This window comes from Melospiza melodia, chromosome 12 (assembly GCF_035770615.1).
Source record: "Melospiza melodia melodia isolate bMelMel2 chromosome 12, bMelMel2.pri, whole genome shotgun sequence".
NCBI lineage: Eukaryota > Metazoa > Chordata > Aves > Passeriformes > Passerellidae > Melospiza > Melospiza melodia.
This window is the reverse complement of record NC_086205.1, coordinates 14,299,152-14,316,504: the sequence shown is the minus strand read 5'-3', so window position 1 is coordinate 14,316,504 and position 17,353 is coordinate 14,299,152. Positions and strand designations below refer to the sequence as shown.

At 38.1% G+C, this 17,353-nt stretch overlaps 1 protein-coding gene across 4 annotated transcripts in view; it reads left to right on the top strand.

Moving 5' to 3' along the window:
* SLC9A9 (solute carrier family 9 member A9) overlaps nt 1-17,353 on the top strand; it is a 173,108-nt gene that overhangs the window by 114,235 nt on the left and 41,520 nt on the right. For all 4 annotated transcript variants that reach the window (XM_063166932.1, XM_063166931.1, XM_063166933.1 and 1 more), the window contains exon 13: nt 15,433-15,481. In XM_063166932.1, the coding sequence (XP_063023002.1) occupies nt 15,433-15,481 (49 nt within the window). The remainder of the gene's footprint in view (nt 1-15,432; nt 15,482-17,353) is intronic.

The window sequence follows — 17,353 nt, the reverse complement described above, 5'->3', positions numbered from 1 at the left end:
GAAATAGTGCTAGGAAGCAAATTAATTATTTGGAACATGGGAATGAGACTGATGATTTATTGCTTTCTACCAAAATATCCCAAATTAATCTGAAACTCTAAAGACTCTGCCAGAATTAAATTGGAGCAAGCATAAACCCAGCTTATTTCAAGCATTTGTCAAAACTGTGTCATTTGAAGGTAAGCAAAAGGTACAGAAAAATAGTTTGAGCCTTTAAAAGTTTGAGATAAATATGTGGTATCAAACTGGAGTCTAGAAAAAATAAGGATCATATTTACTAAGATAAATCTTATATTCCTGGTCTGTAAGCATTGAACAAGATACTGCTTAATTCTTTCTATTATTGCTCAGAAAATTATGCTTTCTACAAAATAAGTGGTCTCAAAACTCACTGAACTTTGATATTTTAAGAATGTTGTGATGCTGTCAGAGGGACTAAAAATAGAGCATGGAAGTAATGGTTTTCACCATTTGTTAGTCTGCATAATTTCCAAAGTGCGTACGTCCATCCTTCTATTTTGCTCAATTAAGAATACTAGAATATTTTCAGCAATAAAAATGAAATGAATGCTTCATTTAGAAGGGATAAAAGTTTTCAGCATGACCTAAAATATCACTTCAGTATGAAAAAACCCAAAAGTTTTCAAACTTTCTCAGTTTTTTTAAGTTTTCCTGTGGTTTTCTGTTATCAAATATTCCACAAAGTACAAAAAACATTTCGTTCCAATTTTTAACTCTACATTAAAAAAAAAAAAAAAAACAAACCGAAACAGACCTTGTGTCTTCCAACAAGAATAAAGGTATAGAATAACTGGGAAGATTTGGGGTCTTACAGTCTCTAAGGGTCTTATGCAACATATGGACTATGACAAATATTCTAACGAAACAATAGTGTACCTAAAAAATAAAAACATTACTGGGTACATCTGGGTTTGCAGAGGAACTTTGTGGCAGGAGAGAACTGTGACTTCAACTTTCATGAAACATTCCTCTGGAAATCCTGAACTTTGTGTTCTTTTGGAAATGTAGAGTAGAAAGAGAGGTCTGGCATGCTTGATAACAAGCCTATCTAATTGTTCCAGAATTAGTTGAATGTGAAAAGTTAATTAAAGCAGATATTAAGTAATCGAGGCTCTGTATGGCAGTCTGGGCTTTTAGCTTTTAATAAACAGATAATTACAATGTAATAGAGACTTTTGTATAGGGAGTTATCAGAAACAGCCCAACAGTGACTGGCTGGTCAGTACACTGATGAGCTTTAAATGAGAATATCTCCTCCTATCTCAGCAAGAAGTACTTGGTTTCAATGCCCTTAAAATTATATTCTGCTTCTGCATTTTTTTAGTTCTTCAAATATACACCATTTTGTATAATGACTAATAATATATAAAGGGATATTCAAAATAGACATAAAATTATGGGTTTATAAATCCAAAATGTTTTCTATGCAAATAAATATACAGAAAAGATGTTTGTACAAAAGTTTATGTAGAAATTTATGTAAAATATCCAAACAGGAATCCTAAAAAGTGACTCTTTGCTGGTCTTATTGTACAAGTAGACAAGGGGTATAGGGCGATCTTGGAACTACCCAGTTGCTTTTGCTATTCATTTATTCATGAGCATTAAGCCTGGTCAGGAATTACAGAGTGGGTTCAGGGAGACTGCCTGCATCTTGATCTGAGTCTTAATCAATCCCTGAGCTTTTCTTATCCCCACCCCAAAGAATCCCTGCAAATGCCATGGTGGCCTGTTTCCCACCTGGACACAGCAGCCACAGCCCCGCACTCCCTCCTTGGCTTTGATGGTTTGCTTCCTCTGCCTCATTCAATTTCTTCCACTCTCCTGGAAGAATTCTAGCCCAGACCTCATCAGTTCTTCATCTGGCTGCATATGCATCATGAGATGAGGAAAATAGAGAAGTTAGAAAATAATTTTAATTTGCCAGAAAATGAGACAAAATTATTGTGTAGACTGGTGGCTAATGTGTTCACTAAGGAGGTGTCAGCTTCGGTCCAAGCAAGTATTTCTGTTCCATTTTAAATGAGTTATCAGCTAAAATATATTCATCTTTGGTAGAGTAAAGTTCAGAATCCAGGTCTTCCAGTTCATTAGTCTACAGAAGAAATGACTGCTCACATGCTTTCTGATCTAGTAGCCCTTACATGTGCATATACTTGAATTTGAATGCTATTTTCTCAGCTTAATTCCAGTCTGCAGTCAATGTATTTTCTTATTTATGCTCAATGCAATTCTGGGAAAAGAGACATTGAATTCTCTATCAGAGCATTTCTTTGTATCACCTTGTGACTTAGATTTCAAAGTCATAATGGATGTGTGCCACTTTCCTATCACTTACATTGAAAAGCAGAATTATAAAGTGACAAGCTCTCCAAGTTAGATCAAGCACATGTTGATACAATTTATTACAAGCATCTCAACTTACATGTCCCAGAAAGGAGCAATGATGCACTTTTAAAAGTAAAATTAATTAATCTTTTCTTTGTTTCACAAAAGAAGGGAAGAAGGCTCTTGCCTTTGCAGATGTAGATGTGGCCCAGGCTTTAGTTGTGGACTTGGCAGTACTGGGCTGATGGTTCAACTCTACAGCCTTAAAGGTCTTTTCCAGCCTAAATGATTCTGTGAATCTATGGCGAGTTTTAGGCATTAGACTTGCCCTTCAGCTCTGAAGTTTACTGCTCCGCTCACTAAGGCAGGAACCTGAAGCCAATACCAAACCATCACATATTTATGAATACACAGACAGAAATATCACATTGCCTGAAGTCACTGGCCACAAAGCAGTATTGGAGCCCCAGGGAAGTTGAGTGGCAGTGGAGAAATGGGGACAGATCCTTAGCTGGTGCAGGACGTCATAATGACATACATTTATTTTCTTGGCCTGTAGGCAGAAGTAGACTATGCTTTCAGAATCCCTGATCAAGGCAATTTCTCACTCCACTTTCTCACTTTGTCTCTTCTTCATCTCATGCAAGCTATTGCCTTCCTTGTCATCACAGTTAGAATTCAGATAGCTCATACTTGCTACATACAGCAGTTTATCCTTCAGTTTATTTTTACAAGAAGGCAATGGGAATGGAGTCCTTTTCTTAACAATGATGCAGCAAACACCTCCAAACGCACTACAGAGAAAACAAGAAGCTTAAATAAAACTATGAAACTTTATAGCACACTCCCTATCTCTTCCTTCCAGAACTTCTTTTCCCCTGCACTCATTTCAAACTTCAGCTGGGTGCTTCAGGATTATTGCTCAAGCTGTGTACGGCCACACAGAGAAGACAAAATAAAATTTAAATTAAAAAAACCCAAACACTAGAAACTTTGAGGAGTGTCTTCAAATGCACTTGTGAGAAAAGAGACTTTATTTAATTAAAACAAAATTGTTTTATCAGTGTTTCCCAATTAATAAGAACTGTTCAACAAAGGTGATTAACCCTCCTCCTGGCTGCTCATGAAAAGTTTGCAAGGACTGGTGCAGGCAGTATAAATAAAATCTCAAAACACATGTTTTCAAGCTAGCACCCAGAAAATAAGGCAAAAATGCCCATTTTGTTCATTACCAAAAGAAAATTAGGAAATTTTTGACTTGAGATCAATAGAATGAGCAGAATAGAGAGGTTTTCAGCCACAGCTGAGTTGTTGACACAAAAGGAAAAAGCCAACATTGACATCTGAAACCTTTGCTTTGCCAGAATAAGAAAGCTCAAATGCAGAACAAATGCCTGATAGTTCCTCCATTCTCCTGAGTACAATGTAACACAACACAAATGCACATACACAGGTTTAATTTCATCTCTGTTAGGGCACCAGACCCAAGCTTCTGGATCATTTACATTCCATTTAAGCTCTTATTCTCTCCAAATAAACAAAATTTTCCCAAGTCATGCATATTTAGAAATGTGAGTAAAAAAAATTCAAGAAAAATGTGAGTAAAAACAATTCAGAACAACCCCAAGTCTAACATTTGTATTTAGTGCCCTTTCTGAACTCTACAAAGGGCCTTTGCACACGGTGAAATAAGGGCATTTCCTATAGTTCTTGATAACCACAATAACTTACAAGTGTCTGCCTTCACTGGTGTTGCTGTACAAGTAAAGTCATCTGCAAAGTGAGAAGGAAACAAACCCTCCCTGAACAGCTCTGCCCAAAGCCACATCTGCTGCTCCATGAGCCCTGTGCCACTGGCAGGTCTCACAGTTTTGGATGACATCTGGTCCAAATTTGCCAACTGCACCAGAAAAGACCTCTTCTCTCTGAAACCTCTTCAGCTCAAGGGGTTGGAGGGTGTCTGTGAGCATGCACACACAATTATGTCAGTAACAGCTTTGCATTCCCTCACATTACAAACAGTGCAAACACATAGACCATAAATAGATCCATATCTGTTTTAGATACAGTAAGTTTTTGTATGAATGGCCTAAATATTATTTTAAACAGTCACAGAAGATCTAAATGTATTGCTTGAAACTGGTAAGGATGGCCAAGTTTCTTAAGGAAGGATTATATTGCAAAAACAACTTTAATATCCACAGAAATCTGCACTGCCTAAACTAAACAGTGCAATTATCAAAAAACTCATTAAATAAAAACAACATTGAACAGCATAAATACTAGATAAAGGGAAGCACACTTTTCCAGCAATTCTGTAGTCACTCTGTCAAAAAGACCATTATGCATTAATTGATATTTGCTATATCGGGAGGATATAATCTATGTAGGTTTGGGGTTTTAAATGGTATAGTAGAAAATTAAATAAAATGGGTGTCTTTGAGTCATTATTTTATTCCATGTTGCTGAGAAGCAAAGTGGTGGAAAAGAAATGAAAATTTTACTTTTCCATTAAGCAGTGTATTAGAACCTTGCCTTCAGAAAAGACACTACCATTCATCCTGCTGCATTTAAAGTGGCTTTAAAGTGTGTTTTGACACAAATGTGCACAGGTGTCATTCTGCCATTTAAACAAAAGAATAATAATTATTGGCACTGTGTACATCAGACAATGAAAATTTAGGCAAAACTTTTCTGTATAATTGCCTAACATTTTCCTGAGTCTGAGCCTTTTTCCTACATAAGGAAAGATGGAAAGATCCTATCAGTGCTTGCTCAGATTATCACTGCAGCATCTCTGCCTATGAGCAGTGACCTCAGCTCTACACAACCTTGTGCTTCGTGGTGTTGAGAATTCAGAAATCACATTTTGATTTAATCTTTGATTTAAAAAAACAGTACAGCATATTTTATATGGTATATGGGAGAAAATATACCTTCAACCTGCTTTGTACAGCCTTGGGTCAATCAGTCCATTACAAGTCCTTACTGTAATTCCTGGCTGTTCTGAGCACTTCAGACAGAACTTAGGTGAACAAATTTCAAAGCAGGAATTAAATATGATCTTAAACAATGCAGCTGATTTACAAGCTTCCTGTGAAAGGAGTAGCCTGAATGGGCAGAGGGGTGATGGCTTTCATGGCAGCAGACCCCAGCAGCAGAGGCAGAGGCATTTCCTCAGCATGCTTTGGTTGTAACATGCATCAGGCTCGACCAGCATTACTCTGCCCTTCCAATGGCTCTGTGCACAGTTGCTCCCTGCACCAGCTTCAAATGATAAATTTCAAATGTCATTGCAAGAGATGAAGTGCATGATGTATTTTTCCCCATGCCATGAGCCCAGGGAACTTAGAGTTGGTCATCTCATTATTTAGACTAATGCCTCAGGAGGATTTAATGTTTTACTTTGGGTTAATCACATTAGCAATAATATAATGCATCTACCATGGCCTGGGATTCTTTCCAACGCTGTGCTGTTTATGTGCAAGGAAAATAAAGGAACAGACACCTAAAGTAATTCAGAGAACAAACATTTTACTGCTCTAAAAATCACTGACATAATTCACTGGAGGAAACTGTTATTTCCGAGGCAGAAATTGACTAATCTCATCTATAGGATTTTGTCAAAATACATCTGCACACAGTTTCCTTTCCCCATACAGATCTTCTGTAAAACCAGTTCTCATTTTTCCTAGCTGACAAAGCTTATTAGTAACCTGAGTAAGACACCAACAAAACAGCCTAATTCATTAATTTTTTTTGAAAGCTCTAATCATCTCCACAGAGTTCATAAAAGTAGCAGTTAAGATCTTTACTGTGAGCAAAAATGATACTTTTTGTAATGCAGTGGTGTTTCTGTCTTTCTGCATTAACTGAAAATTTATTTTTAATAATATGCCAGGGATTTTTTATTAATACATTTCCAATATTGTGTACAGAGCATTTGTAGACTTCCTCACAGCATGGGGAGAGGCATGGTAGTAATAATGAAATTCTTAAAGCACATGGAGTCTAATTAATATTGTGGGTTTTTACTGCCTCTTATTGCAAATATGATACATGCGTGTGTGTCTAAATCTCTTCATTTGTAGCATCTCAAATTAAAACAAAAAAAGCACCTGCCATCACCAGTAGCTCCTTAAGACATGTAGCTTGGTGTTATTGAAAATACAACATCTTTGACTTAAAGTAAAGGAAATCAAAATGTATATGCCCCCCTTTTTTTTATTCCCTCAAAACAATAAAGATTTTGGATGGGAGGCTGATGCCTCGTGACAACCTTCCCAGACTGTGCTGTGATTCAGTATCTCAAAAGCTCACCTTTGTCAGGATTAACTGGGTTGGCACTCAAAAGAAGTAACATCACTACTGCCAAAAAAGGGACCCAATTCCATCCTTCCTTCAAAGTCAATACTGCATCAACACTATAATATGATATCTAGGGAATCTCTTATTCTCTGAGTCCCAGTTCTCATCTGAGATATAAAACTCAGGTGAAAACTGAATTGCAAAATTACACCTTGCTGAGAAAGTGATAATTGCCCTGTATATCTCAGCTACCACCATGCACACTCCTCGTATCTGAACTTCTCCTGCAGTTTTATAAAATTATTCAAGTCACATTATTTTTCATGTGTTATTATTTTTCAGTTTCTTTGATTGGAGCACAGTATTCCTGAGTGATGTGACCCTTGTAACCACATTTTTCTCCAGAGGTGTCTCCATCTCAACTAAGTCTGAACAGATTTTTTTCCAATCAAAATCAAAGCAAATTTTTATTAATTTTATAACATTTTGATATCAAATAATCTACTATTAGTGTGAGAGTTTCATTTTAGAAGACTTCTGATAGCAGTTATCCTAAATTTTAGATTTACTGAGGGTTTGGGGTTTGGCTTTTTTCAGTAGCTATGATTAAAAATAAAAATTCAGGAGGATTACAGTCCTTTCAAGCTTTCCCATCCTGTGCCCATAAATCTATGTCTGATTGCCTACAAGTAATCACCTCCCTGCTCAGTGAGTGCAGTGTTGCTGTGAGGGGCAGTGCCCATTAACTCACTGTGGCTGAGCCTCCTCATGACCCTGCTCTGGAATTCCTGCCCTTCCTGCACTTCAAAACAAGAGGGAGATTACAGACAGAATCTAAATGCTTGAAAAGCAGGCAGCAAAGTGCTTTCCTTGTTCTACAGAGCTCGGGTTTTACACAAATGAGCTGCATAAAACCATCTCTTTCTTTCAGTGAGTAAATGACAGCAATGGCAGTGAGTGCCAGCCTGCAGGTGATGTTAATGAAACCCAGGCTGATGAGTGATGCCAGCACAATCATAAGTGGAAAGTTAAAATGACCACCACACCCCAGGATAACTCAGAAATGCTGAGAAGCTGGCAAAAGTCTCATGGAAACATTCTCAGGAAAGACACAGCACTGGTGTCAGTGTGCTCCCTGTGCAGTCCATGACACCAGTGACAATGCTTGACTGGGAGCTGAGAGCTGTGCCCAGCCCTGGGAAACCTCCCCGCACCACTGCAGCCAGAGCCTGCTCAAAAACCGGGGGGGGCATTTTAGGATAAGAACAGATTGTAAAAAACCTGCTCTTCTGGTGCAGGGAGAGTGGAATGGCTCACATACAAGCACATGCCAGTCCTTAGTGAAGAGGGGGGAACAGAACAAGGATTTGCCAAACTGTCAGAGGGATCTGAACATTGCAAAATTCCCAGAAAAACAATTGCATCTGAGAAACATTTTCCAAATAAGAATATAAAAAAGAGGGGGAAATGGTGGTGTTTTCCACATACTTCAGTATAGAAAGTTTATTAATCTTAATGTGGATTACTAAAAATATCATTTTACAACAGATTTTTCTTCTCCCTAATGCTGAATTAAAAAAATACAACATGCAAGTGAGTTGATACTGAGCAAAGGGAGCTGTATACACAAAGTAGAAGGTGAGAGCTGGATCACCCACCGCAGTGCAATGAAATGTTCAGGAACAGCATAGGATATAAGTATATGTAAATAGGAAAACCAAAATCAAAAGGGGGGAAGGAGGAAGGCAGGGGGAAGCAAAACAAGAAAAATAGTGCTGATCAGCTATGTCCCAAGGGGATATTTAACATTGCTGCCAAGGGTCTATGGGTTTCACCAGTTGGCTGTGAATCACATACTGAATATATCTAATTGTACAAGTCTTCTGAAATCCAACAGTTCTAGAGAAAGCACAGAAATCAAATTTCCCACACATTCCCTTTGTATCAGAGGCAGGAAACAACTGTGGGTTTGGGTCCCTAAAGACACATGTACATATGGCTCACTGTGAATAGCATGGTGCTGGGGCAGAGTGGTTTGGCATAGTCAGTAGCTGCTATGTTTCCAATTTGACATGAAATTTGGTGTAATCTGTATAATTATTGTGTCTGTGGACATAAATGTACAACTTGTATTTCACATCCACCTAGATTTGATGATCTTTGATATAACAAGCTTGAGAATCATAATAAATAATAACACCTTTTATTCTATCATAGAATATGTAACAATAATCTTTCCTTAAACCTGAAAACTCATCCCAGTTCTGACATTTTCACCAGAAGTTTATGTTATTTTGGTCACTGCCAACTTTCATGCTGATCTTTTCCAATTCTATTCACATGCATTAATACTACTACAAACGATTTCTAACAATTCTACAGAAGTTAAATTATGTTAATTTGACTCAACTTAGGTTCATATTTTTAAGCAAGAGGCCTGATTTATCTACAGGGATATTCACACAGCACAATAACATTGATAATCTACCGTGTGTGCCAGAAGCACTGCAGGGATGTAAATCCCTGCTGCTCAGGATGCTGCACTGCTCCCCTGACTGCAAGACATCTGACCTTGCATTCTGCTGTGCAGATGCACCCTGTGACTCCAGAGTGGCCTTACCATTGTAGTGCCCCTGCCCCAACATTAGGATAAAATAGGATTATCAGAATGGAGGATACCAGCTATCTACAGATCCAGTTCATAATTCTGGCTGCTCTGCAAATAAGTTCATCATGTAAATGCAAACCATCATCTGTTTTTAAACTTTAGCATTTTCTTCACACAGCTATAAGAAAGTGGTAACATTTTATGCAGTGACATTACTCTTAATTTCACAATCTTTTTGATTAAGGTCACATCTAGAAACTATAACTCGTGGATCTCTTGTAGAGCACTACAGTTCTTTCTTCAGTCTCATCTTCTATTTGCATTTACCCATTATCTTCATGCATTTCACCCCCCTTTTATTTGGACACATTTATACAGGTGTCTTAATTTAACTGTCAATTCTGCAACAAAGTAGGTCTCCATATGTCCACCTAAAATGGGGCATGGACTTTGGACCACAGAACAAATGTTTAGCATTTTTAAAAAATTATCTTACCAGTTTTATGAAATTCTAAGTTCAAAAGTCAAACTATATCACTTTTACCTCTTACATGATTCAACAAGTTTAAAATTACACTTTTCATTCCATTGCAACATGTTGCATATAGAAAGCATTAGCTGCATGACAAACAGCTGTCATAACCATTTAGGAAGCATCATTTACCTGCTAATTTCTTTTAACCTTCCTCAGCATGAAATTAAACTGATTTGTTCTTTCTGCTGTGAGATGCTAGTGATTACTCTTGCCTTAAACTGAAGTGTTTTCATTTATTAAGAAAATCAGCTGAACTCTGAAGATCTATACTCATGCCATAATTCCTCATGGGTTTGTCAATGAAATACTGTGCTATAAAAAAGCAGATGTTTTTGACAGCATCAGTCCACAGAAAAAGCAGCATGTAGCAGCAATAGAGCAATCTAGAAGCAAAAGCAGATTTTAGGTATCAGTTTGCTAGGAATACCCATCACACTTACTGCCACATGGACAAGAATAATGTCCTGAGAAATCATTATTTATCCTGAAGGTTTTTTAATTTCAATTACAATGATTTATTAGAGATCATGAAACAACCTTTTTTTGGATTTTACTCATGTTTCTATTCTTTACAGTTAATAATTCTGTACTGAATGCAATATGCTGATGATGGATAGCTACAAGCTTGAGATTTATTCATGCAAAAATATTCAAGACTCCTGTTGCAAATGCTGTTTAATGGCCATCTTGGAAAATTGAGTTCTAAATCACTTACTCAAAAAACCTTTCTGGGATGTGTAGCTTTTGAGATGCAAGCTGAGGCTTAAGGACTGGTTTAGTTACAGTGAGACAGCCAGTGGAAGGCTGAGGCCATTGCACTGACAAAGTGACTTCTTCCAGTGAAACCTTTGACAAGCAAAGAAGCCAATACAGTTATTAATTAACTTGCAGCAGCATTCTTGGAGCTCTAAACAAAAACACAGCTGTGCCAGATTTTCTACAAGCATAATAAAGGATGTGTACTTACAAGCTAAATACACAAAACAGATGAGTGATAGGGTGAAGGAAGTGTTGTTAACCCCATTTCATAGTAGCAGGCCAGAAAAGGATTGAGATGCCAGACCTGTCACACCTCTTGCACTGCCTTTGTTTCCCCACTGGTGTAGAAAAGGACACAGAGGACACTTGGCTGATCCTGACCCTCATGTGACAGCTCCGTGATGTCCTGTTCCACCAGGTACACATTTACCACCATACACTTTGAGCAGGGAAAGATTGCTACTTGCATTAGGAGAGAGTTCTCTTTCCCAGGCTTGATCTTTTGTTCATTAAATCATTAGCTGCATTAAATAATAGATATAAACAATTTTTCTGGGGGCTTCGACTAGACAGAATTAATTACATGCTCTCAGGACAAGGTTTCAAATGAAAGCAGTCCTGGCTGCCTCAGCTGGGGCATGCCTAACCCCTGTGAGTCCATGGCAATTGCAAACCAGACTAGGTAGAACTGCAAGCAAGATTTAACTTGCATGAACCAGGCCCTGCTGTGCCAGTACAAAAAGCCTGTGCAGGCCCAGAAGGACAATTTCAGTAATTAGAATTCAGATTTCAGAGAAATCTCTCTATTTGCAGGTTTCCCAGCACTTAAAGTGAGGGAGGGCTGAGATCACACTTGTAAGTACAGACACCAACAGCTCTTCTCTGTGTGCCTAGATCCTCATGAAGATGTGAGTCTATATAAGGTTTTATGTAACTCCACTGTAGAAAGCAAAGATTTTATCCTACACTGTTGTTTTTGTGGTGATTTAAGGGAATTAAAAGTTTACAATGCCTGAATAGTGATTTACTACTCGGTATTCCTAGGGATTGGTGGTGCATTTTTTACTACTGATTCCCCTGGCAATTTGGGATTTATCTTTTGATCCATTTTCTTTTCAAACCACATAAGGAAAGATGTTATCAACTGCTTTGTATTCAGTGACAAATTCCTTCTCTTATTACCAAGCACATTCTGACTTTTGCTAAAAAAATGATGCACTTGATAGCACACAGGAATTTAAATCCATCCACTGCAAGGGGTACTTGTGCAGATTAATGCACAGTTCCCAGCAATTCTTAGGCCTAATTGCTAGAGGCTGCCTGAAGTCAAAACTTCCCTTCCACATTTTGAGCAGAGCAACTGGAAGCATTCTCTGAACCCAGGTTTTGATCCAGTCCTTATTTAAAGACAAAAAAAAAATGGCACATGCCCTACCACACCCCAATATCCTGAAAAGGACAATACAGAGAAGCTGCCAGGGGTTTGATTTCCTCCCTATCTAGGGCATTTGGACCTGAGGTATTACCAAAGCCTATCTAAATACATAAAGTAAACTTCACTGCAGGGTAGAACTGATTAAGAAGTCTTTGAATTTCTCTTCATGGAAGAGAAATCATCCTAATGTTTAATGTATAGAATAAGATGCAGAAATAAAAGCATACAATATTTAGAAGACAAACAAGGAACAGTGAGCAGCCAGGGAAAGTGGGACAGAAAGGCAGAAGAGAGGCTGCCGGAAGTAAAAACAACAGGAGAATAGAGACAAAAGTTGATAGAAAGAAAAGAGAAAAACACTAAGAAAATATTTTTTCTGAGCATGCATTAGATTTTCTCACAGGAATAGAAATCTGAGACTGTTAAAGGGGGAAAGATGTTTGTACAAATATTTTCAGGATATCTCTTAGAGGCAGTTACAGTAATTCACACGTATTTTAAGCTTGCAAATTCTACTGGCAATAGCATTTGATCTAGCAGGCCTTTTGAAGAATTCAAGGTTGTAAACTCCAAGTGCATATCTATGATTAATTTCAGTTGCATATAATTTGGTATAGTTTGTTTTTACAATATTTAATATTTAGAAATATTAAATTCTACTTCATGTCAAGTGTATCAGAGCTAATTCTAGAAGACCATGACTTTTAATCCTAGGGGCATGATATTAGGCCCCCAAGCCTATGGCTGGATATGAAATAATTAGCCACAATTTCAGAACTGATTAGACTGAGTTAGCGTAGTTCATACTTCATTAAATTACAGAAACACATTGCTGTTTTAATGCATTAAAGAACTCTCCCATATAATGCAAAGAATAATTTGGTTCTTCTCCCACAGGACTTTAAATCACCTGGTAATATTCTGGTATCCAGACTAACTCCCAGTAGTGAGATACGATTCCATGAGAAAAACAGCAATTAAATCTGACCATGTATTTTAAATGAGGGCAAAGAACAGACCAAATAAAGTGTCAGCTCAGACTCTGTGAATTCATGTGGCATAGAAGTCTTCTTTTCATTTTCATACAATAACAACCTAAGGTTGAACTCCATATTTATGGTTGGTTTTTTTCCATCCTGTTAGGATGATATGTGAGAATCTTCATTTGTGCTGTATTATAATAATCTGTTGTCTGCAAAATAAATAAAGCAAAATGTCTAGCTGTTGCTGTAGCTATAAGGATGAGAAATTATAGATGCAGAGAAGCTTCAGCACACCACAGATTCTGCAGAACTCAGGAAAAAAAATTAGCATTTACAATACCAGTTAATTCCTGCTGTCAGTGGAATTAGCTATTAGTTATAGCCTGCTACTGAATCAATATCACAGCCAGAAACTCTGCTCCTACCATCCCCACGGCTTCTCCCTTTTTCCATTTGCTATTACAGTCCTTTGAGTCCTGGGTGAAATGTTTTCTGTTGTCTTAGCTCAGTCTCTAATAACACATCACAACTCCAACACTCACACACAGCCAGGAGTGGAGGTTTCTCAGCTCCAGTGAGGTGAGAGCTGCATGAAGGCTAAATTACCTCTGTCCCAGAAGTGACCTTTTTTGAGATCAAGTTAAGCTCATTAAGAGGAGTGTTGGGAAGTCAGGTGCAGCTGAAAGGCAGGGCTGCAGCACAATCACACGTAAATATGTTGGATTTTTTTACTTCCAGAGCTCTGCAGTCTCCAGCTGATGTGCTGCTGGTGCGTTTATCTTGGCCTGGTGCTGGTGCACACATCTAATGAATCAGCACAGTCTAATAAACAGTGCCTGTGCTCAGGAAACAGATTGGCTTTGTGATTCTGACCTGGGCTATGAGTTTGGGACCACAGCACCCACATTTGCACCCCTGCTGCAGCTTTCACTGCCGGCACTGTCCTTACCCTGCAGCCTGGGCAGGGCAGGGCTCTCACACTGCTCTGTTTTACAGGGCTGAGCACAGATAAGGCCCTGGACACTTCTGTTCTGCACATGGCAATGGCAAACCCACTGCCAGATAGATGCTTAAACCTCTGGGTAATGATTCTTTTCCTTTTCATATGTAAATGTTTCCATTTTAATGAAATGGAAATACCTTACTTGCTTTATTCCAAACTAATGAATAGGGTTAGTGTCATCAGAAGCTTTTCCTTGCAATTTAAGGGCCAAGAGGACAAAAACAAAAGAAAATAAAAGAATGAGAATCTGCTATTCATTCTGTCTCTTTGTTGAGTCACCTCCAGGATGGTTATTTTTAATAAAAAGACGGAAATATTTATGCCTGAAGGACTCAGGTTTGTTGAAGCTCTAGAGCTATGATAGAAAGAAATGTCTTTTTTTTTGTCCATTCAGTATTTACATATAAAAAGCATCTACTTTGCATATAGTTCCTGTCATTGTCTCCAGTCCAATAAGAGTGTATGCATAACATTCACAGGAAAGAATGTTGAGGTATGCAATTGTTAATAATAAATATTATTTCAAATATAATGTGATGTGTTATACCAAAAGCAAATCTATACTCAAAAATTAGGACTATCAGAAAACCAGTATAGTGGCCTTAAATTAATATCCAGTGAAAGACTACATTTTCTTTGCATCAGAAAATTCTGGTTGGACCTACTACTTATGTGGGAGCTTGCAAGGTGCATGGGGGTTGTTGGTCACCTTAGCTGTAGACTTCAGATTTGGGTGATAATAAGGTGCATTATTTATCATCACTCATTGCTTTCCATGCTTTCTTGTGTCTTTCATCAGCACAAGCCTCTGTTGTTCAACTTAAAACATTTTTCAATTGCATTTCTCCTCAGCTCTGAGTATCAGCCATAATCAAAATGTCAATTTTTCCTTTAAACCACATCCCTTTAAAGAGCCAATTTTATTTTTTTCCCATCCATATGGGATGGGAAAGTGCCACCCAGGTTATCACCATGTTGTGCATCATTCCCTGCAGTCTCCCCTCCCTTCTGGGTTGCTTCCCTGTACCTGGTGTGCCAAGTAAAGCCTTTTCCAAGTGCCTCAAGAGATCCATAATGCAGCACAGGAGTTCTGCAATCCCAGCCCCCACTTCCAACTGCAGTTGCTCAGCCCTGCTCCTCTGACAGCAATTAAGCATTTCCTAGCACAGGGTAACAGCTTGATGGTCTCTCCCCAGAGATGGATCAGAGCCAGGAGAAAGATCTAGTCTCAGGTGTTAGGAGTGGCAGCTACATGGAAACTTAAGTTCTCTAAAAACTTCAGAACTTCCTTAATTTAAAAAGTGATCCTGATGTTTTCCCAGCTCTTCTCCTCATTTCTCACCTAGTAGGAAATGAGTGACACAAGAAGCATTTTTACACTCAAAGCTGTCTAATATACACCAGATCATTACCGTATGTCCTCAGGTTTGGTTTTTTGGGTTTTTTTTACAGAGTTGGCGTAGATCCAGATGAAGATCTGAGAGCTAGAGCTGCGAGCCAGGTATGTCAGGCTTTTGGACATACATGCTGCATTTAAAAATGTTCACTGTTTGGCACATCGTGCCTGCATCTGTGGAAATGAGACATCTCAGAACAACCTTTAATCCCTCAGAATTAAAAAGCAGAATTTTTAATTCTCAACTCTAGTAGGTCAGGTGTATGAAAATATTTTTCAGTTATTTTTCACATGGAAGCCTGAGTACATTGTGAACTTGAAGCCTCTGAAGGGGGCTCCTGGACAGGCTGCAGCTGTTCATCTGTGCCCTTCCATTTTTTGTCATATATATATATATCAATATTATATATGTGGTGCAGTTTCAAGTGCAGCACTGCCTGCAGCAGCAGGAGGAATCTGTACAGTCAATGCACAGAGACAGGACTTGTGGCTCAGCACAGTGAGTGCAACAGCAGCGGGACTGAGGAGAAGCCTCAGTACAGCTGACAAGGTGACAAAGCAAAAGGCCAACAAGTGCCTGATGCTGGTCATACTATCCCATGCACCCTTTCAGACAACACAACTGGAACTGAAATTGAAATCATCCAACAAGAACAAAAATGTAGAAAATAAGCTGAGGAAGATATAAGATACTTTTTTTCATTTCAAAATACATTAGCAATACCATTAGGCAAAACTTTAATATCTCCTATGTGCTGAGTATTCCTAACATTTACACATTTGTGCATTTCTGAAGGCACATAAGGTGAATGTCAATTTTCATTGTAACAAGTAGAACTCAGGTGCCTAATTACCCTAATGTTTCTTTTAAAAGAAGGAAAACAACATTGTTTACACTGACCACATCTTTCATTCTACAATGCAGTCACTAATGATAAGGTTTAGCATAACCCTTCACTGCACCATAGCAAGGCACCGTTTTCTTCTGAGTCTGAGGGGCCTCATGCTGAATTCACTTTCCTAAGCATCTTGGTAGGAATTCCAGCAACGCCTCTGCCCAAATTCTGAACAAGAGCAGGACACAGAACCATAGTCTATTCTTGACTGGAGTACAGAATTGCAGAAATTTTCACCTTTTCAGCACTCATGAATTATCAAAGATCAGGGAATACAGCATAAAATTGAGTGAATGCATGTTTTGCAAAAACCTGATTTCTTCAGAAGCTGCTAGGCATCTAATTTTCTCATTTTTTTACTGAAAATGAAAATAATAATGTTTATTTACAACAGTAACACATCCAGTGTCCCAACTGTGCTCTGTGAATTAACACCTATCCCTTCTGACAAAACTGAGCAATACAACACAGAAGGTGTAAATAAATATAACACTTTTCATGCCCTATCATGTGCAGTTCAGCATTCCTTATAGTAGTATATTATACCTCAGAAAAAAAGTTTTGCTGTTCTGATTATTCTTCCCTCCACCCATAGTATTTTATTTTCATTTGTCTGAATTTTTTTTATATTTGACATCTCAACATTTGAGTAATTCAGACCTTTGCTGCATTCTCTGTAGTCCTCACTGTTTTAGCTCAGTACCTATCATAGTTATTCAAGTCAGGTTGTTTCTTCTAATTTTCTCTTCTTCCCCTGTGTTTCTCTTTGCTTTCACTTTATTTCCAAAATGATGTTTTTACTTAGTTTACCTTTCATAACTTATTTTCTTCCTATGTTACTGAGTTTTCACAGTGGAAGCAGTTGATTTTCCTGCACATCCATCCCTGCACAAATATTGGGTCAGGTGCCAGTACCTCCCACTGCCAGTTAAAGCTCTTGCCCAGATGAACTTTAAACCACATGCCCACTCTCAGTGCTGTTAATTGAAGCCTCAGGGGAGATTGTATCAGAAATAAGAACAAAATATCTTCAAGAACAAGATGTTTAAAGGAGAGCAAAAATTAATGGAAAAGAAACGTC